Source organism: Salmo trutta, chromosome 30, assembly GCF_901001165.1.
Source record: "Salmo trutta chromosome 30, fSalTru1.1, whole genome shotgun sequence".
NCBI classification, from domain to species: domain Eukaryota; kingdom Metazoa; phylum Chordata; class Actinopteri; order Salmoniformes; family Salmonidae; genus Salmo; species Salmo trutta.
Window position 1 is genome coordinate 26,593,653 of NC_042986.1, and position 23,115 is coordinate 26,616,767.

At 41.9% G+C, this 23,115-nt stretch overlaps 1 protein-coding gene across 1 annotated transcript in view; it reads left to right on the forward strand.

Moving 5' to 3' along the window:
* Positions 1–23,115, forward strand: part of LOC115168377 (cadherin-4-like) — a 559,301-nt gene that overhangs the window by 488,565 nt on the left and 47,621 nt on the right. The window contains exons 8-9 of the mRNA XM_029723578.1: positions 1,662–1,834; positions 20,813–20,950. Coding sequence (XP_029579438.1) covers positions 1,662–1,834; positions 20,813–20,950 — 311 coding nt within the window. The remainder of the gene's footprint in view (positions 1–1,661; positions 1,835–20,812; positions 20,951–23,115) is intronic.

Sequence of the window (23,115 nt, forward strand, 5' to 3'; positions counted from 1 at the left end):
TTGTGTTGTGTTTTTTTATAGATTGATTCAGTTTCACATTCCACTTGATTTAGCCCAGAGGCATTTGCTCAGATGGAGTGCTTCAGTCCTGCAGTGTGCTCATTTAGCTAGCTCTACTGTTGGCTGCATGGCCATAAAGCTGTGGATGGTGTGGCTGGAGATGATACGGCGATTAAATTTACCACGCTTTAGCTGCAGCTCCACTGACTCATTTGATTTATTCCCTCACAGTGGAGAGAAAGGCTTATGAGCCAGGTCGTATTGCACTAGAGGTGATCTGAAATCTGAAGAGGTGTCCAGGTGCTACGTGCACTTTCATTTTCTCACTAACTCTCTCTTTCGTTCTCCTTTTTCAACCTGAAGCGATTTTAATACAAACTCTGCCACCCCAACACAGACACACACACACGCACACACGCACATGCACAAACACACGTGCACATCACCAATCCTTGGCAGTAGCATGCGTGACATTCAGCCGAACAATAATCATAAAAAAATAGTTTTGGTATTAAGAGCTCCAGTGGTTTCAATGGGAAGCCAATTACAGAGTTGAATTAGTTTTCAAATTAAAGACTCATTTAGGCCCCTAATCCTGTCAGGCACAGAGTAGACGCCCGCACAAAGGGTCCACATTAAGCCCCCTAAGAACACCCCGTAATGAAATTACCCAGGCAATGGGTGACACAGTGTGATTCTCCAGAGATAGAGAGAGATAGAGGGAGAGAGAGAGAGATGGGTGAAAGATTGATAGTCTCCCTAGTTGGAACCAAATGCAAAGCCGCTCTCTGTCTGTCCTTTATCCCTCACTCTGTTCCTCTGCTCTTTCTTCCTTTCCTTTCTCTCTGAGTCCTTTGGAATCAAATTTCTCTCTTCTCTGCCCCATTGACAAATGTTCCTTTGAAATGTAATGGAGTTTGAAATGGTGGCTCGGCTGGAATTATCTCTGGACGGAGCTTGTCACTGGGACGATATCACTATTTCTGATAATAACAATTGGATGGAAATTACTGGTGGAGAGGAGAGGAGGCAGATGGAGAGAGAGAGGGAAAGAGACAGCTGGAGAGAGAAAGAGAGAGAGAGACAGAGACAGAGACGGGGGGGGTCAGGGAGAGGGGGAGGGATGGAGAAATTAGAAAGGAGCAGATACTGGGACAGAGAGAGAGAGGAGTGCAAACAGGGACAGAGAGATAAAGAGAGAGATTGAGAGATCAGTGTGTGCATGAATGTACAGTACCAGTCAAAAGTTTGGACACACCTACTCATTCCAGGGATTTTCTTTATTTTGACCATTTTTTACACGGTAGAATAATAGTGAAGACACCCAAACTATGAATTAACACAAACAATTTATATTTGAGATTCTTCAGAGTAGCCACAGCTTTGCACACTCTTGGCATTCCCTCAACCAGCTTCATGAGGTAGTCACTTGGAATGCATTTCAATTAGCAGCTTCATGAAGAATGCTTTTCCAACATTCTTGAAGGAGTTCCCACATATGCTGAGCACTTGTTGGCTGCTTTTCCTTCACTCTACGGTTTAAAAATAAAGAAAAACTCTTGAATAAGTAGGAGGGTCCAAACTTTTGACTGGTATTTTGTGCTTGTGTACCTGTCCCTGTGTATATATGCCTCATCTGACTGTTGCCTCCTCTTCATCAGGTACGTTTGTGATGCACCTGGCAGCCTTCGATCATGATGACAACACCACGGCCAATGGGATGGTGCGCTACCGAATCCTTTCCCAGACGCCACACAGCCCCATCCCCAACATGTTCACCATCAACAGCGAGACCGGAGACATTGTCACCGTGGCAGCAGGCCTCGACCGCGAGGTCAGTAATCCTGGTAAAGCTGGTGGGATGTGTTCTCACTAAAAAGTAGGGCCCAGAGATTTGCTGTTACGGTCAGAAGAACTCCTGGCCCTCCACATAATGAATGAGGATAATGTAATGTGAAAGTCAAGGTTCATTTCACACAGTGTGTTTGTGTTGTGGTAACAGCAGTGCTGGAACTGCCTCTGGGAACAACCTGGTCTAAGAGCATTTCGTATTATTTTGTATGTAAATTCAAGACACTCGATTTAGTATGAAGCAGTATGTACAGTTGAAGTCGGAAGTTTACATACACTTAGGTTGGAGTCATTAAGAATGATAGACACAGAACTCCTTTATGCAATCGCTGTGTCAGATTTTAAAATAGATTTTCGGCGAAAGCACATTTTTCAATACTCTGAGTACATAGCTCGCCATCACAGCGAGCTATTCAGACACCCGCCAAGTTCGGCGCAAACTAAACTCAGAATTAGTATTAGAAATATTGTATTACCTTTGCTGATCTTCCCAGGACTGCTACTTCCACAAGAAATGTTGTTTTTGTTCGAAATAATCCATAGTTATGTCCAAATACCTCCGTTTTGTTCGTGCGTTCAGGTCACTATCCAAAGGGTAACGCGCGAGCGCATTTCGAGACACAAAAAGTCCAAATGTTCCATTACCGTACTTAAAAGCATGTCAAACGCTGTTTAAAATCAATTTTTATGCTATTTTTTACGTAAAATTGCCATAATATTCCAACCAGACAATAGTGTAATCATTCAAGGAGGAAAAGAAAAAACAGCGTGCTCGCGAGAATGCGCATATCCAATCTCTTTGTCCCCAGGCAGTCCACTCAGAAACTGAGCTACTATACTCTGCCCAGTGACAAGGGAATGCTCAAAACACTTTCTGAAGGCTTTAGACAGCCAATGGAAGCCTTAGAAAGTGCAACGTGACAGCACAGATACTGTAGTTTCGAAAGGGACTAGAAAGAAGAACTACATTTCTCAGATCCTACACTTCCTGGTTGAATTGTTCTCAGGTTTTTGCCTGCCATATAAACTTCAGAGTGTTTTCTATCCAAATCCACTAATAATATGCATATTCTCGTTTCTGGGCAAGAGTAGTAACCAGTTTAAATCGGGTACGTTTTTTCATCCGGCCGTGAAAATACTGCACCCTATCCATATCAGGTTAAAATAATTGTTATGTATTTTGTCAACGTTTATGATGAGTATTTTTGTAAATTCAACAGAAGTTTTTGGTGGGAATACATTTTCTGAACATCAATGCGCCAATGTAAATAGCTGTTTTTGGATATAAATATGAACTTGATTGAACAAAACATACATGTATTATATATCATAATGTCCTAGGAGTGTCATCTGATGAAGATCATCAAAGGGTAGTGTTTCATAATGCTGTGTTTTGGGTTTTATTGACATATATGCTTACTTGGAAAATGGCTGTGTGATTATTTTTGTCTATGTACTCTCCTAACATAATGTAATGTTTTGCTTTCTCTGTAAAGCCTTTTTGAAATCGGACAACGTGGTTGGATTCAGGAGAGGTTTATCTTTCAAATGATGTAAAATAGTCGTATGTTTGAAAAAAATTTATGATTGTATTTTTGAGGTTTTGTATTTCGCGCCATGCGATCCCATTGGCTGTTGGCTAGGGGTTCCGCTGGCGGAACGGGGTTCCGCTAGCGGAACGCCTAGATGTAAAAGGTTTTAACATACACTAACTTGACTGTGCCTTTAAACAGTTTGGAAAATTCCCGAAAATTATGTCATGGCTTTAGAAGCTTCTGATAGGCTAATTGACATCATTTGAGTCAATTGGAGGTGTACCTGTGGATGTATTTCAAGGCCTACCTTCAAACTCAGTGCCTCTTTGCTTGACATCATGGGAAAATCTAAAGAAATCAGCCAAGACCTCTGAAAAAAGACCTCCACAAGTTTGGTTCATCCTTGGGAGCAATTTCCAAATGCCTGAAGGTACCACGTTCATCTGTACAAACAGTAGTTCGCAAGTATAAACACCATGGGACCACTCAGCCGTCATACCGCTCAGGAAGGAGACGCGTTCTTTCTCCTAGAGATGAATGTTCTTTGGTGTGAAAAGTGCAAATCAATCCCAGAACAACAGCAAAGGACCTTGTGAAGATGCTGGAGAAAACAGGTGCAAAAGTATCTGTATCCACAGTAAAACGAGTTCTATATCGACATAACCTGAAAGGCCGCTCAGCAAGGAAGAAGCCACTGCTCCAAAACCGACATAAAAAGCCAGACTACAGTTTACATCTGCACATGGGGACGAAGATCGTACTTTTTAGAAATGTCCACTGGTCTTGTCACGTTCGTCGTAGGAATTGGACCAAAATGCAGCGGGAATGTGTATGCTCATCTTCTTTTATTTAGAAGAAAACCAAAATAAACACTTAATAGAAAACAACGACGAAAAACAGTCCTGTGAGGCACACAGCTACACACACGGAAAAACGACCCACAAAAACCCATCAAAAACACCCCTACTAAATAGGACCTTCAATTAGAGGCAACGAGGAACAGCTGCCTCCAATTGAAGGTCAACCCAATAAACTAAACATAGAAATAGAAAAACTAGAACGAACATAGAAATATACTAACATAGAACATAAACAAACAAAAAACGAAACACATAAAACAAACACCCCCTGCCATGCCCTGACCAAACTACAATAACAAACAACCCCTTTTACTGGTCAGGACGTGACAGGTCTGATGAAACAAAAATAGAACTGTTTGGCCATAATGACCATTGTTATGTTTGGAGGAAAAAGGGGGAGGCTTGGAAGTCGAAGAACACCATCCCAACCGTGAAGCACGGGGGTGGCAGCATCATGTTGTGGGGGTTCTTTGCTGCAGGAGGGACTGGTGCACTTCACAAAATAGATGGCTACATGAGGTAGGAAAATTATGTGGATATATTGAAGCAACATCTCAAGACATCAGTCAGGAAGTTAAAGCTTGGTCGCAAATGGGTCTTCCAAATGCACAATGACCCCAAGCATACTTCCAAAGTTGTGGCAAAATGGCCTCAGGACAACAAAGTCAAGGTATTGGAGTGGTCATCACAAAGCCCTGACCTCAATTATCTAGAAAATGTGTGGGCAGAACTGAAAAAGTGTGTGCGAGCAAGGAGGCCTACAAACCTGACTCAGTTACACAAGCTCTGTCAGGAGAAATGGGCCTAAATTCACCCAACTTATTTTGGGAAGCTTATGGAAGGCTACCCTAAATGTTTGACCCAAGTTAAACAATTTAAAGGAAATGCTACCAAATACTGATTGAGTGTATGTAAACTTCTGACCCACTGGGAATGTGATGAAAGAAATAAAAGCTTAAATAAATTATTCTCTCTACTATCTGACATTTCACATTCTTAAAATAAATTGGTGATTTACATTTTAGCAGACACTCTTATCCAGAGCGACTTACAGTAGTGAATGCATATATTTTTCTCCGTACTGGTCCCCCATGGGAATCGAACCCACAACTCTGGTGTTGCAAACACCATGCTCTACCAACTGAGCCACACGGGATCCTGACTGACCTAAGACAAGGAATTTTTACTAGGATTAAATATCAGGAATTGTGGAAAAACTGAGTTTAAATGTATTTGGCTAAGGTGTATGTAAACTTCCGACTTCAACTGTACATTAATTTTGAGTTGCACCCCTTTTGGCCCTCAGAACAGCCGCAATTCATTGGGGCACGGACTAGAAGGTGTCAAAAGCGTTCCACAGGGATGCTGGCCCATGTTGACTCCAAAGCTTCCCACAGTTGTGTCAAGTTGGCTGGAAGCCCATTGGATGGTGGATCATTCTAGATACACACAGGAAATTGTTGAGTGTGAAAAACCCAGCATCATTGCATTTCTTGACACACTCAAACCAGTGTGCCTGGCACTTTCTACCATACCCCATTCAAAGGCAGTTAAATATTTTGTCTTGCCCATTGACCCTATAAATGGCACACATACACAATCCATGTCTCAATTGTTTCTCTTCATCTACACTGATTGAAGTGGATTTAACGGTTGACATCAATAAGGAATCATAGCTTTCACCAGGATTCTCCTGGTCAGTCTATGTCAGTGTATATTTGCATTTTATTTTTCAACTCACATAAGTCAGTCTTTGAGTCTTCAACTGTGTGTGGCTGTAGGTGGTCTGTCATGGGTGTCTGTCACTCCACGTCACGCTCTGCCCAGCATTCTCCAAGCCGTCCCCCTGAGGTCACCTTGTTTATGGAGCTGTCACGTTATGACAACATCCTAACATCTTTGTTTACGTGACACGGATGTGCCTGTGACAACACCGTCAACGCCGTAAAGGGAATCTCTCTGCTGCATCACCTGATCCACCTGTCACTGCTGACAGACCTATTAACAACACGTCAATGGAGCCTTCCGGTGTGTGTTTTAATGTCACATGCACAAGTACAGTGAAATGCCTTTCTTGCAAACTCAAAATCCAACAATGAATAATTACGAGTGTAATACTGGAAAAACACACGAGAAAAAAGAAGATATATGAAGAACACAATAAGTAAGTAAACATACTATATACATGGTCAGTTCCAATACCAGATCTACAATGTGCAGGGATACTGAAGTGATGGAGGTAGATATGTATTGGGGTAAGGTGACTAGGCATCATGATATAAGATAAACAGAGTAGCAGCAGCTTGTATGTGAATGGGTGTGCATGTGTGTAGAGTCAGTATAAATGTATGTGCATATTATGTGTGAATGAGCAGATGATGGACAGTGCAAAAATAAAATAAAAGGTCAATAAAGATACAAGGTGAACTCAGATAGTCTGTGTATTTATTTTGTTAGTTATTTATCAGTCTTATTGCTTGTGGATAGAAGCTGTTCAAGAGCTTGTTGGTGCCAGACTTGATGCGCCGGTACCGCTTGCCGTGCTGAAGCAGAGAGAATAGTCTATGGCTTGGGTGCCTGGAGTCGTTAACCTCCCTGGGCAAGTCCCACCTAGTCAACAGCCAGTGGAATCACGTGACGCAAAATACAAATAACTCATAAATGCTATAACTTCAATTTCTCAAACATATGACTATTTTACACCATTTTATAGATACACTTCTCCTGAATCAAACCACGTTGTCCGATTTCAAAAAGGCTTTACAGCGAAAGCAAAACATTAGATTATGTTAGGAGAGTCCATCGACAAAAACAACCACACAGCCATTTTCCTAGCAACTAGCATGCATCACAAATACCCAAAACACAGCTAAATGCAGCACTAACCTTTGACGATCTTCATCAGATGACACTCCTAGGACATCATGTTACATAATACATGCATTTTTTGTTCGATAAAGTTCATATTTATATATAAAAACAGCATTTTACATCGGCGCGTGACGTTCAGAAAATATTTTCCCTCAAATACTGCTGGTGAATCAGCGCCACAATTTACAAAAATACTTGTCATAAACATTGATATAAAATTAAACTGTCATTCAAAGAATTATAGATGAACATCTCCTTTATGCAAACGCTATGAAAGATTTCAAAAAAGCTTCACGAGGAAAGCACTCTTTGCAATAATCTGAGTACTGAGCTCAGAAAAATACACTAGGCTATACAGGTAGCCGCCATCTTGGGGACATCTAAAATCATACATTGCATTAGAAATATTCCCTTACCTTTGATCATCTTCATCAGAAGGCACTTCCAGGAATCCCAGGTCCACAACAAATGTTGTTTTGTTCGATAAAGTCCATAATTTATGTCCAAATAACTCCTTGTTATTCGTGCGTCCAGTAAGCTACTCCAAGTGTAGAAAGCGCGTGGACGATGTCGCGACGAAAAGTACAGAAAAGTTGTATTTAAGTTCGTTCAAACATGTCAAACGTTGTAAAACACAATCTTTAAAGCCTTCAGAACATGAAGATTCAATAATATTTCAACCGGACGGTTCCTGTGTCTTGAAAAAGGTTTTGGAACGGGAGGATCCTCCCTCGTGAACGCGCCCCAAGAAGTGATGTCACCCCCTGCCTCAACAACTTCCCCTCCTTGTCATTCGGGCTTTGTTCATCGTAGAAGCTTCAAACAACTTTGTAAAGACTGTCGACATCTAGTGGAAGCCGTAGGAAGTGCACAATTATTACTACGTCACCGTGTATTCAATAGGAAACGACTTGAAGAGAGCCCATGCATCCAGATTTCCACTTCCTGGTAGGATTTCTCTCAGGTTTTTGCTTGCCATATGAGTTATGTTATACTCACAGACACCATACAAACGGTTTTAGAAACTTCAGAGTGTTTTCTATCCAAATCTACTAATAATATGCATATCCTAGCTTCTGATTTTGAGTAGGAGGCAGTTAAATATGGGCACATATTTTTTCCGAAATTGTCAATACTGCCCCCTAGCCCCAACAGGTTAACCTGTTGGCTATAGCCGTTACACTAGCGGAATGCCTAGCCAACATCCAATGGAACAGCAGGGCGCGAAATACAAAACATAAAAAATCTAATAATTTCAATTTCTCAAACATATGACTATTTTACACCATTTTAAAGATACACTTCTCCTTAATGTAACCACATTGTCCAATTTCAAAAGGCTTTACAGCGAAAGCAAAACATTAGATTATGTTAGGAGAGTACATTGAAAAATGTACTCTCACAGCCATTTTCCAAGCAAGGAGATATGTCACAAAAACCCAAAACACAGCTAAATGAAGCACTAACCTTTGACGATCTTCATCAGTTGACACTCCTAGGACATCATGTTACACAATACATATATGTTTTATTTGATAAAGTTCATATTTATATCCAAAAACAGCATTTTACATTGGCGCATGATGTTCAGAAAATGTATTCCCACCAAAACCCCCGGTGAATGTGCACATCAATTTACAAAAATACTCATCATAAACATTGACAAAATACATAACAATTATTTTAAGAATTATAGACACAGTACTCCTTTATGCAACCGCTGTGTCAGATTTTAAAATAGCTTTTCAGCAAAAGCACATTTTTCAATATTCTGAGTACATAGCTCGCCATTAAAGCAAGCTATACAGACACCCGCCAAGTTCTGGGGTCACCTAAACTCAGAATTAGTATTATAAATATTCTCTTACCTTTGCTGATCTTCGTCAGAATGCACTCCCAGGACTGCTACTTCCACAAGAAATGTGGTTTTTGTTCGAAATAATCCATATTTATGTCCAAATACCTCTGTTTTGTTCATGCGTTCAGGTCACTATCCAAAGGCATAACGCGCGAGCGCAATTCGAGACAAGAAAAGTCAAAATGTTCCATTACCGTTCTTAGAAGCATGTCAAACGTTGTTTACGATCAATCTTTATGGTATTTTTAACATAAAAATGCGATAATATTCCAACCGGACAATAGCATATTCATTCAAGAAGAAAAATAAGGAAAGGCGCGCTCACGGGATCGCGCTTTACCAATCCCTTTGTCCCCAGGCAGTCCACTCATTGACTGAGCTCCTTTTCTCTGCCCGGTTACAGGAGACGGATGAAAAAACTTTCTGAAGGCTTTTGACAGCCAATTGAAGCCTTAGGAAGTGCAACGTGACCCCACAGACACTGTAGTTTTGATTGGGATTAGAAAGAAGAACTACAATTCTCAGATCTCCACTTCCTGGTTGAATTTTTCTCAGATCTTTGCCTGCCATATGAGTTCTGTTATACTCACAGACACCATCCAAACAGTTTTAGAAACTTCAGAGTGTTTTCTATCCAAATCTACTAATAATATGCATATTGTAGTTTCTGGGCCAGAGTAGTAACCAGTTTAATTTGGGTACGTTTTTCATCCGGCCGTGAAAATACTGCCCACTATAGCGAAGAGGTTTTTTAATTAGAAGACTAATTGATCAGATATTAAAATATGTGAAGAGTTATATTAGGAAAATTATAACTTTGTAATCTGAAGATTTTCCTTGGTGCCCCGACTTCCTAGTTAATTACATTTACATGATTAGTTTAATCACGTAATAATAATTACAGAGAATTGATTTGATAAAATAACAGTCTTCACTTTAATGATGCCAAAGACACGACAATCACATTTACATAACAACTCAGACCATTTACTCAGTACTTTGTTGGAGCATCTTCGTCAGCGATTACAGCACGAGTCTTCTTGGGTATGACGCTACAAGCTTGGCACACCTTTATTTGGGGAGTTTTTCCCATTCTTCTCTGCAGATCCTCTCAAGCTCTGTCAGATTGGGTGGGGAGCGTTGCTGCACAGCTATTTTAAGATCTCTCTAGAGATGTTCGATCGGGTTCAAGTCCGGGCTCTGGCTTCTGTCTGGCCACTCTACCATAAAAGCCTGATTAGTGGAGTGCTGCAGAGATGGTTGTCCTTCTGGAAGGTTCTCCCATCACCACAGAGAAACTCTGGAGCTCTGTCAGAGTGACCATCGGGTTCTTGGTCACCTCCCTAATTGCGCGGTTTGGCCAGGCAGCCAGCTCTAGGAAGAGTCTTGGTGGTTCCAAACTTCTTCCATTTAAGAAGGATGGAGGCCACTGTGTTCTTGTGGACCTTCAATGCTGCAGAAATGTGTTGGTACCCTTCCCCTTCATTTTTGTTGGTGACACTTATATTTAGATCATTTGCAGCTGTCTATGTAAAGTGTGCAAGTTTGAGCATATCTACGTAGTCCTATATGGAGAAAAATAATGTATCAGCACAAATTAAATTGATCAATAAAAGCCCCACTCATGGTCTACCTAAATTAAACTTGTTTTTGAGTGTATGGAACACAATACCACAGAGGAGTTTAGAAGGGAGCTCCTATACAGCTGTTGCAAGAGAACATTTTTCACTGGCTGTGCACTGGTTGCAAAAACAATGATTGATAGGCATCTTAAACTTTTTAAATTCAACCGTTATTGGGTTAAAATATACATATACATTTGTGAACAGCCATCCACAACAACCACAATCTGTAAGACCCAAATAGCTAAATGAGAGAGCAGCAGTGTGACTCACATCAATGCGCTATGTAGATAAGTGACATCCGTATCGCCTGTAGGCTACACCACTGCTGTCGTCCTTACCTCCAAGCCTTTATTCAAGTTGGATAATCTTTGGATGCCAACAGCAGTCGCGACATTGGAAGACATAGCTTGGACTTTAGCCTATAAAAGCCTATTCCTGTTTTAGAAAATACTACATAATACACTGCAGTTGAGGAACAATGGGAAAGTTAATCTGCTTTAAAACTTGATAAACTTGTAACCCCACGTTTGAGAAAATGGCCTGTGAATGTTTTGGTACACCTACTGGAGAGCTCTTCTTTGTCTACACCTATTCAGCATCATTCACACCCATTTCTTTAAGGATTCGCTTGTGAGGCCATGTGCTAAACAGAGTGTGTAAGATTTCAAGACTAAAAGTGGTGAAAGTATTACTAAAAAGTAGTAGAATACAGAATGTGTAAACGGCAGAGTGAAATGGTTACTTACATAGAGGAGTCTTTTGTTTAGACGTGTAGCTAGCTAGCTAGCTAATCCCAAACCATACTACCATGCACTATGCACGAATCTGCAGGTAGCTAAAGCTAACCAACTAATTTCAATGTTAGCTAGCTAGCTAACAATAGGCTATAACTAGCAATGCAAATTACTTTGTGAGATACAAATAATATTACTACACAGATCATACACATAACATTAGCTAGCAAGCCAGCCAGCTAACGTTAGCTAGCTAGCTAACAGTATGCTTTAACTTGCAATGAAAGCGACTTTCTGACAAAATAAGAAATGTCTAATATCGGAAATTGTAGCTAGACTTTTACCTGTATACATGGATTAACACTTCTCCCTCACTGTCATGAAGGCCATGGTTGCCCTTAATTTGCAGATTTCATCCGGAGACAGGTGTTTTATACAACAGCCTTCTGTATTCTCTTTTCAACTCCCTCCGCATTTGCAATCATATTCTGCTTCCACCGGGCATTCCACTGATTTCAAAACTCGGTCAAATTATTCAGTGACAACAACATTGTTGATTGCTGTTTCTTCCCCATCACTGTCATCAAGTTCAATGAAAATGTTTTTACCTAAATCAGGGATTTCCTCATCTATTAATTTTCAAAGTCAGAGAGAATCAGCATGGCACGATCGTCCTCCAGAAACTTGTCCATCACAACTTTTCCCCACTGATCTTTGTCGATAGCACCTGTTAAATTCAGGGCATCAATGTTGAGAGTAGTAGTAACAGTTTTGCAGTTCTTAATGATATCTTTCAAAAAAGCTGTGGTAGCAAGGATTATCTACACATATTGAGCAGCTCATGTTATAGACAGAAGCAAGTTACATGGCAGACCAATCAAACTTGTCATTGTTTTTATGAACAAGTATAAACACAAAAATGGCAGGCTGCATGACATCAACATCCTGGGGGACCAAAATAGCATAACTGGTGCATTTTAACACCAATAAACCCATATTTTTCTGAAAATGTAACTAGCTAGACTCCCCCACCCGTATACATGGATGAACGCTTCTCCCTCTCTGTCACGGATGCCTTAGTTTGAAGATGTAATCCAGACAAGTGTTTCATACAACAGCCTTCTGTGTTCTCTTTCAGACTGAATTTTGTCCATCTATCATACTCTGCTCCCACCGGGCGTTCCACTGATTTCAAAACTCGGTCCTCCAGAAAGTGGAGAGCCTTAGCAACACTTGTGCAGTTCTTCGTGGTATCTTTCAAAAAAGCCACTTTAGAAAGGATGACCTACTGTACACATACTAAGCAGCTCATGTTATAGACAGAAGCGTGCTACATGGCAGTCCAATCCGAACCCATCTCTCGGCATGTGCAGCCCAACCATTATCTCAGCCAATCGGGAAGGTTTTTACATGGCTAAACCAACTAGACTCGTAATTTAACAATTGTATTCGTATTTACAGATGGCATACAAGTTTGCTATTAAGGCACATGAAAGTTTACATAGTTTACATTTCTGCCCCCCAAAAATGTTTAGTGACTTGCGACATACGCCTAGCTTCCTGGAACAGGTCACAATTACTAACTTGCTAGCTAAGTGGCTAGATGTCAAGATAAAGCTTCTTGGTTACAGCAGAGACATTCAATCCCCTCCTTCATCAAGATCCCTATTGACTTAATAGTTTTGTTCGTCAAATAAAAATAATATCTAGTAATACCATATACCCCGGTATGGTACAGAGATGGTGTCACGGTATGACAACCTGGATACCACCCAACCCTAGTGTATGTGTGTGTGTGGGGGGGGGGGGGAGACAACACCCTTGACACCTATCAAACATATACAAACACACAGTGAAGTATAGAGAGAAGGAAGAGAAAGAGAGGCAGAGGAAAGCATGTTTGGTCACAGAAAAGACTGAAGGAGGAAGAAAAGATGATGAGAGACATTGAAAGAGAAAATAAAGTAATGGAGGAATGACAGATAATATAGTGATACGGAGAGGTAACAATATGACAGACACACAAGGAAGGGAGGGAGGCAGGGAGGGAGGGAAGGAGGGAGGGAGGGATGGATGGAGGGATAGAAAATAAGAGGTAATTTGATGGAGACAGAGGAAAACATTTTAGCTGAACCGCTGCTTGCTGTTCCAGCTCTGTCTTATCTGGAGACTGCTTATCTGACCTGACTCATTCCCAATGTTGGGTTAAAGCTAACACACACACACACACACACACACACACACACACACACACACACACACACACACACACACACACAAACACACACACTGTAAATAAGATCACACTGAAATGCACACAACATTCTCTCTTTCTTTTGCACAAACACACAATATCTCTGTTGAAGCACACAAATGTATGTACGCCAGAAAGTTTCCTCCATCACTCCCATAGAGAACAGATAAAAAAGCCCTTACCCTTGCAGAAATCTGAGTGCATAAAACATAAATATAAATACTTAACAGACCAGGAGGGAGAGAGAGAGAGAGAAAGTGGTACTGCCGTTGCTGTTACTAGCCCAGTTTTCAGAGTTAGGCTAGAGTCCCATAAGGTCTCTCTTTCTGCCTCTCCTCAAGAGAGACTTGCATAAAGCGGGGTTTCTCTAAGAAGCCAGATGTCTAAGTGTGCCCCCTCTCACCCCTCTTTCATCTATCGCTTTCTCCCCTGACTCCTCTCTCCTACAACACACATGCCTTTCAACACTTTCTCTTCTTCCTCAATCTTTATACTGCTCTTCTTATCCTTAGCTGTCGCTTTCCTTCTTGATTGTTTTTACCTGTAGACTTCTCAGATACAAGCCTCTGGGCCTTTTCTCTTTCCCTTTGTTTCCCCCTGGTCTATGAAGTGTAGACTCAGTGACAGCAGCTCTGTAGAGTTAGTACATTACAGTACAGTGCAGTGTAGTGTGTAATGGTGAAGTGGTTTAGAGGTTCCGAGGTGCTCTACATAATTATTGACTTGTCTAAGTAGTGGGCCTGGTGTAAACACTGTAGATCACCACTGATGGGGCTGGCAGGCTAGCTAGTGCCCCTAGACAACATGTTAAGAAAATAAAGAGGAAGCATGTGTGTTTATGTGGGAGGGTGTGTGTGTGCATGTATGCATGTGTATGTGCACGCTTGTGTGTCCATGTGGCTGAGCATCTGTGCGTGCATGTGTGGATGTCACTGTGTGTGTGTGTGTGTGGTTATGGAAGGTTGAGAGGCTGCTGCTGAGCTGAGCTGTCTAATCCTCCTGATTTGGAGTCACAGTCTAATTGGGATATTTACTCAGTAATTAGCAGGTGAGGGAGACACTGGGAGTGTAATTGGGAATTCCAGGGAAGAGACATATTATCCTGACAGGTCCCGTCCCCCCTGTCTGTCTGTCTGTCTGTCTGTCTGTCTGTCTGTCTGTCTGTCTGTCTGTCTGTCTGTCTGTCTGTCTGTCTGTCTGTCTGTCTGTCTGTCTGTCTGTCTGTCTGTCTGTCTGTCTGTCTGTCTGTCTGTCTGTCTGTCTGTCTGTCTGTCTGTCTGTCTGTCTGTCTGTCTGTCTGTCTGTCTGCCTGCCTGCCTGCCTGCCTGCCTGCTGTCTGTAGCCCATTAACAGCAGTCTGGTACAGGTGGAAGAGAGGGAGGGACACACACACACACACACATACACACAAACAAACAAACACTTTTCACAAAAACACATGTACATACCGTTATAATCAAATCTCTTTGAATATTTCAGCATTCTAAGGGTTGGTTGCAGCACCATGGACAGCTCAGCAGAGTGGCACAGCTGTTGTGGTTTCCCGTGGTCCTATACAAACTACATGACCAAAAGTATGCAGACAACTGCTCGTAAAACATCTCATTCCAAAATTATGGGCACTAATATGGAGTTGGTCCCCTCTTTGCTGCTATAACTTCTGGGAAGGCTTTCCACTGGAAGTTGGAACATTGCTGCGGGGACTTGCTTCTTTTCAGTGATTAGGCCTGGCTCGCAGTCGGCATTCCAATTCATCCCAAAGGTGTTTGATGGGGTTGAGGTCAGAGCTCTGTGCAGGCCAGTCAAGTTCTTCCACACCGATCTTGACAAACCATTTCTGTACGGACCTTTCTTTGTGCAGAGGGACATTGTCATGCTGAAACAGAAAAGGGCCTTCCCCAAACTGTTGCCACAAAGTTGGAAGCACAAAATTGTCTAGAATGTCATTGTATGCTGTAGCGTAAAGATTTCCCTTCACTGGAACTAAGGGGCCTAACCCGAACCATGAAAAATTATTCCTCCTCCACCATGTCTAATCACTCTGACATCAATGCAAATGTAATTGAAAAGGAGTGCCCATTAGCTCATGGTGTACAACATTTCTATAGGCTATGCAATTGCATGAGAAAACAGTTTTGATGGCCTCTATTAAAAAGAGGAGAATCCCATAAGCTATCTATAGGCTGGGCCTGCTATATTTATTTATCAACTTTCCTAATATTAAGCACATTGCTTTGCTTTACAACATGAGTATAGCCTACTTGGCTGGCATGAAAATGAACCATGGGAAAAGCGTACTCCATTCGCTATTTAAGTCCATAGATTACATGTATTTTTTCCCCATGCCCCTGTTCCGAGACAGGTGTATGATAATGGTCCATTTTAAGTCAAAACAAATATATATTATTTAGTATATATAAAGATAACATTAAATTAAGAATAGTCTGATGGGGCCTCCCGAGTGGCGCAGCTGTCTAAGGCACTGCATCTCAGTGTTGCGGCATCACTACAGCCTGGGCCACTGTAGGCTAATTTCGGTCATCAGTTGAACGGTGTTCCCCGCCCTGTGCAACTAGGTCCTGGACTTCCTGACAGGGCACCCCCAGGTGGTGAAGATAGGAAACAACACCTTCACTACGCTGATCCTCAACACAGGGGCCCCACAAAGGTGTGTGCTCAGCCCCCTCCTGTACTCCCTATTCATTCATGACTGTGTGGCCACGCATGCCTCCAACTCAATCATCAAATTTACAAGCGACACAACAGTTGTAGGCCTGATTATCAACAATAACGAGACAGCCTACAGGGAGGAGGTGAGGGCTCTGGCAGAATGGTGCCAGGAAAATAACCTCTCCCTCAACGTCAACAAAACGAAGGATTTGGACTTGATAGTGGACTTCACGAGACAACAGAGAGCGCACGCTCTATATTGATATATCCATATCAACGGGATCGCAGTGGAGAAGGTGAAAGCTTCAAGTTCCTCGGCGTACACATCAATGACAATCATAAACGGTCCACCCACACAGATGGTGGTGAAACAGCACCTCTTCAACCTCAGGAGGCTGAAGAAATTAGGCTTGGCCCCTAAGACCCTCACAAACTTTTACATATGTACAATTTAGATGTATCACAGCCCGGTACGGCAACTGCACCACCGCAACCTGTTCACCACGCTATCATCCAGAAGGCGAGGTCAGTACAGGTCTGGGACCAAAAGACTGAAAAACAGCTTCTATATCAAGGCCATCAGATTGTTAAATAGCCATCACTCACAACTGCGACCTGGCTGCTGCCCTATGTACATAGACATGGAATCACTGGTCACTTTAAATGGAACTGGTCACTTTAAAGTGACACACCGCCCCAGACCATGACGGTTCCTCCATCTCCAAATCGATCCTGCTCCAGAGTACAGGCCTCGGTGTAACGCTTATTCCTTCGACGATAAACACGAATCCGACCATCCCCCCTGGTGAGACAAAACCGCGACTCGTCAGTGAAGAGCACTTTTTGCCAGTCCTGTCTGGTCCAGCGACGGTGGGTTTGTGCCCATAGGTGACATTGTTGCCAGTGATGTCTGGTGAGGACCTGCCTTACAACAGGCCTACTACAAGCCCTCAGTCCAGCCTCTCTCAGCCTATTGCGGACAGTCTGAGCACTGATGGAGGGATTGTGCGTTCCTGGTGTAACTCGGGCCGTTGTTGTTGCCATCCGGTACCTGTCCCGCAGGTGTGATGTTCGAATGTACCGATTCTGCGCAGGTGTTGTTACACGTGGTCTGCCACTGCGAGGACAATCAGCTGTCCGTCCTGTCTCCCTGTAGCACTGTCTTAGGCGTCTCACAGTACGGACATAGCAATTTATTGCCCTGGCCACATCTGCAGTCCTCATGCCTCTTGCAGCATGCCTAAGGCACGTTCACACAGATGAGCAGGGACCCTGGGCATCTTTCTTTTGGTGTTTTTCAGAGTCAGTAGAAAGACCTCTTTAGTGTCCTACGTTTTCATAACTGTGACCTTAATTGCCTAACGTCTGTAAGCTGTTAGTGTCTTAGCGACCGTTCCACAGGTGCATGTTCATTAATTGTTTATGATTCTTCAGGATAGGGTCTATTTTTCTCAATTTCCGCCTGACTGACATGCCCAAAGTAAACTGCCTGTTAAACTGCCTGTTGCTCAGACCCTGAAGCCAGGATATGCATATAATTGGTATCATTGGAAAACACTTGAGTTTGTAGAAATGTTAATATAATGTAAGAGAGTATAACACAATAGATATGGTAGGAGAAAATCCAAATAAAAACCAACCGGAAATCTTTTTTTTTTGAGAGCACATGCTCTTCCAATGGAACGTTTTGGTAAAAATGTAATCTAGCTCCCGGTATGCAATTCCTAACGAGTTTTGATACAGGGACACAGACTTAGAAATCAGTGTATGCGCACGCAATGAAGAGGACACGCGCCTGCTAATATCGTTTTCCTATTGAACATGCTTCTTTCCGTATGAAATGTTTTAGTTTAATTACATTTTAGGGTATCTGAGGATTAAATAAAAACGTATTTTGACTTGTTTTAACAGTTTAGCAGTAGCTTTTTGGATTCCTTTCTCTGCATGTTGAATGAGTGGATTACTCAAATCGATGGCGCCAACTAAACTGACTTTTTGGGATATAAAGAAGGATTTTATCTAATAAAACGACACGACATGTTGTAGCTGGGACCCTTTGGATGACAAATCAGAGGAAGATTTTCAAAAAGTAAGTGAATATTTAATCACTATTTGTGAATTTATTAAACCTGTGCTGGTGGAAAAATATTTTGATGTGGGGCGCCGTCCTCATACAATCGTATGGAATGCTTTCGCTGTAATGCCTACTGTAAATCGGACATTAACAAGAATTTAAGCTTTTAACCAATATAAGACACTTGTATGTACATAAATGTTTAATATCCATAATCTTTATGATTATTTACTTGAATTGCGCGCTCTCTAGTTTCACCGGAAGTTGTCCCGTTAGCGGGACGCCTAGCCTTAGGTTCATTGAACAAACATGGGGAACAGTGTTTAAACCCTTTACAATGAAGATCTGTGAAGTTATTTGGATTTTTACTAATTATCTTTGAAAGACAGGGTCCTGAAAAAGGGACGTTTATTTTTTGCTGAGTTTATTTATATATTTCTTAATTCTGTTCTTTTACTTTTAGATTTGTGTGTATTGTTGTGTATTGTTAGATATTACTGCACTGTTGGAGATAGGAACACAAGCATTTTGCTACACCCGCAATAACATCTGCTAAATATGTGTATGTGACCAATAAAATTTGATTTGATTTCATTCACTTGTAGCCTACTTCTTAGGTGAAATACCTGTGAAAAGGACCTGATCACGTGACGGGCATTGGCTACATCTGAGAGAGCCATGTGAGTGAGAGGTGCTTTGGAGCACCGCAGACAGGAGAAGGGAATTATAATTAGTTTATTATATTCAACCCAAGGGCACAATGGCCACTTTGGCCACAAAAGGCATGGATTTTTTTAGGGTGCATTATGGCCACACAAGGGGGATGCTGCCGGGAAATTTGAGGCCTGGTGAGGATATTATCAAGTGCTCGTCAAATTGTGAATTAGAGACTGATAAAATGTGTGCAGCTTGCAACTTTTTTCAAATCATCATTGGAGTTCCATCATGCAGCCGTAGAATGTATTAAACATCAAAACATATAGCCCAACGTTTGTATCACAAATAAAGTTGTGATACTCTAAATTAAGCATATAGGAGGATCAGTTTTGTTGTTAACCGCTCAACACAGAATAGCCACGTGTGCACTTTCTTTGAAAACGTTTGAAGAAAATATCCTTTCTATTTTATTAAGCTGTGTTCAATTGTGTTCTTCATTATATCAAATAATTTAAAAGATTGCCACAGAATTCTAAGCAAATCTTGTCTGCTAAATTAACTAGTGTAGCCATATCAGGGCCTAACATAAGGACAACTCAGAGTATGCTATTCTGTCCATCCGAAATAGACTACATTTTCTTCATATCATATTTCTTTAGACCTGTCTAAATATATAATGGATTTATTGTGATGGTGTAGATGGATTACATTACACTTTCTAAAATGGAGATGTTCCAAAGGTCTGCATCAGTGGCTTGTAGGCTATGTGTGGAAGCCAGGAGATGCTAAACGTGTTTATGCTAATTAACGGTCAATTACCGTGAGACCTGCAGTAATTTGCTTGACAATTACCAGCTGACAAAATGTCATGACCGGCACAGCCCTACACACAGCTCCAAGAACAATTTCACCACAGTGTTCCTTTTCAAAGTGCCTGGGCTCCCATTAAGGTGAGTGATGGGGCCCAGGATAGGGGCTAAGGTACAGGTGTAAGGTGTAGAGTAGGAAGAACAGGGGAGGGGATAAACGAATCCCTTTGCTTCTAATTACGTCAGACAGACCAGCCCACACTGGCAAAGCTGTCACCAGGCTCAAGGTTTGTTGCTGAGGAGAGAACTATGGGTGTATGTAAAATGGATTATTGTTTCTGCACAACCTAAAGAAAATTATACATTGACCTCCTTGTACTCATTATGCAATTGTTTATACATTGAGTACACAAAACATTAGGAACAACTTCCTAATATTGAGTTGCACCATCCCCTATTGCCCTGAGAATCGCCTCAATTCGTCAGGACATGGACTCTACAAGGTGTCCAGCGTTCCACAGGGATGCTGGCCGATGTTGACTCCAATGCTTCCCACAGTTGCGTCAAGTTGGCTGGATTTCCTTTGGGTGGTGGACCATTCCACACACAGGAAACCCAGCAGCGTCGCAGTTCTTGTCACACTCAAACTGGTTTGCCTGGCACCTACTACCATACCCCATTCAAAGGCACTTGAATATTTTGTCTTGCTCATTCACCCTGTGAATGGCACACATTTGTCTCACACAATTGTCTCAAGGCTTAAAATGAATTATTTAACCTGTCTCCTTAACTTCCTCTACACTGATTGAAGAGGATTTAACAAGTGACATCAATAAGGGATCATAGATTTCACCTGGATTCACCTGGTCAGTCTATGTCATGGAAAGAGTCCCTAATGTTTTGTACACTCGGTGTAATTGACCATTGAGTGCTTTGTTTGACTCTGTGTATGTTTGATCACTGGTTGCTCTGCTTAACTGTTTATATTCTTCTCTCTGTGTGTTTGTCTTGTAGAAAGTGTCCCAGTACAGCATCATCGTCCAGGCCACGGACATGGAGGGCAACCTAAACTTTGGCCTGTCCAACACGGCCACCGCCATCATCTCTGTCACAGATATCAATGACAATCCACCCGAGCTCACCTCCAGAACTGTGAGTGGAGGGAAGAGAGAGAGGAGAGGAACATGGAGGGGGAGGGAAAGGGGGGGGAGATGGGGAAGGTATGGGAGATGGAGGAGTGGAAGTCAGGGAGAAGGGTAGAAGATGAGAGGGATGAGGAGAGCGGGAGAGGGGAAGGGGTGAAACACAGCCCTTGCATCATCTCAGAGAAAGCACACACACCTGACCTGAGTGAAATAAATGCCCAATCTTCAGCTTTCATCACCCAGAAAACAATAGCAAGTAGACCTACTTATGATAATAGTGGTGATAATGGTTATGAGGATGATCCTTAACATATATAAAAGAAAAGGTCATTCCTGGAGGCACAGGACCAAATCAAAGTAAAGAATGAAGTGTGTGATCAAACGGCATGGAGACTAGCACACATTGCTGCCAACATATCCATACATCTTCTGGTTACCCGGGGAATGTTGATTGTTATAGTTCCCCCAGCAGTGATGAGTACCTCTTAACCAAGCCTGGTCTCAAAAAGTGCATGCACACGCACACACCATAGAGACAGACACACACACAGTCGTACCCTGGAGGCACTATGCTGTCAGACATAGCAAATGTGTGGATGGTGAGGGGAGGGATGCAGGGATAGGGGAGGTGGGGTGGGGCGAGGAGGGGTGGAGGTGGGAGGTGGGGGGAGGCAGGGAGTAGAAGCAGTATTCCTGATAGTTGGGAACTGAGAAAACTCCAAAAGTTATTTGTTATCCAGATGGCTGGAATGGGTAGGATGGCTAAAAGAGTAATGGAGGGTTAGCTGAGAGGAAACAGTAAGTAAGGGGATTTTCTGGCACTAATTTCTACAGCGAGGTGCTTGACACAATGGTGTATAGGGAGCAATGATTCCTTGGCCCAGGGGGTGATCTGAGCTGATTAATTCAGCTGTTTATCAGCGCTCCAGTGCAACAGGAAACAGCTTATTCAGGTGAAGAGCTTCACGGTACAATCATTAGGAGAGCACTGAGAGGGGAGGAACGAAGGACATTTAGCAAGAGAGAGGGAGATGGGGAGAGAGCAGGGAAGACAGGGATATAAGAAAGGTAAGAGACAGAAGTGAGAGGAAAGAAAGGGACATCAGAAAGATAACCTAACAGTATAGATTATGATGCTTCACACATACAGTGTCTTCAGAAAGTACTGTATTCTCACCCCTTGACTTTTTCCACATTTTGTTGTGTTACAAAGTGGGATTAAAATGGATTTAATTAAAACATTTTGTCAACGGTCTACACAAACTTCACTGTATTGTTAAAGTGTAAAATTTGAACAATTGTAAAACATTTATAAAAATTAAACACTAAAATATCAGTACATGAAAGAATCACCTTTGGCAGCTATTACAACTGTAAGTCTTTCTGGGTAAGTCTCTAAGAGCTTTGCACACATGGATTGTACAATATTTGCATCTTATTATTTTTGTACTTCTTCAAGCTCTGTCAAGTTGGTTGTTGATCAATACTAGACAGCTATTTTCAAGTCTTTCTGTAGATTTTCAAGCCGATTTAAGTCAAAACTCTAACTAGGCCACTCAGGAACATTCAATGTCGTCTTGGTAAGCAACTCCAGTGCACTGTATTTTTGGCCTGTTGTTTTAGGTTATTGTCCTGCTGAAAGGTGAATTTGTCTCTCAGTGTCTGGTGGAAAGCAGACTGAACCAGGTTTTCCCTAGGATTTTGCTTGTGCTTAGCTCTAGTCTTTTTATCATATCATCCTTGCCAATGACATGCATTCCCATAACATAATGAAGCTTCCACCATGCTTTAAAATATGAAGAGTTGTACTCAGTGATGTGTTGTGTTTGCCTCAAACATAACAGTTTGTATTCAGGACATAAAGTACATTTCTTTGCCACATTCTTTGCAGTTTTACTTTAGTGCCTTATTGCAAACATGATGCATGTTTTGGAATATTTGTATTCTGTACAGGCATCCTTATTTTTACTCTGTCAATTAGGTTAGTATTGTGGAGTAACTACAATACATTGTTGTTCCATCCTAAGTTTTCTCCTATCACAGCAATTAAACTCTGTAACTGTTTTCAAGTCACAATTGGCCTCATGGTGAAAACATCTGAGTTAGCAACTGAGTTAGGAAGGATGCCTGTATCTTTGGGTGTATTGGGTGTATTGATACAGCATCCAAAGT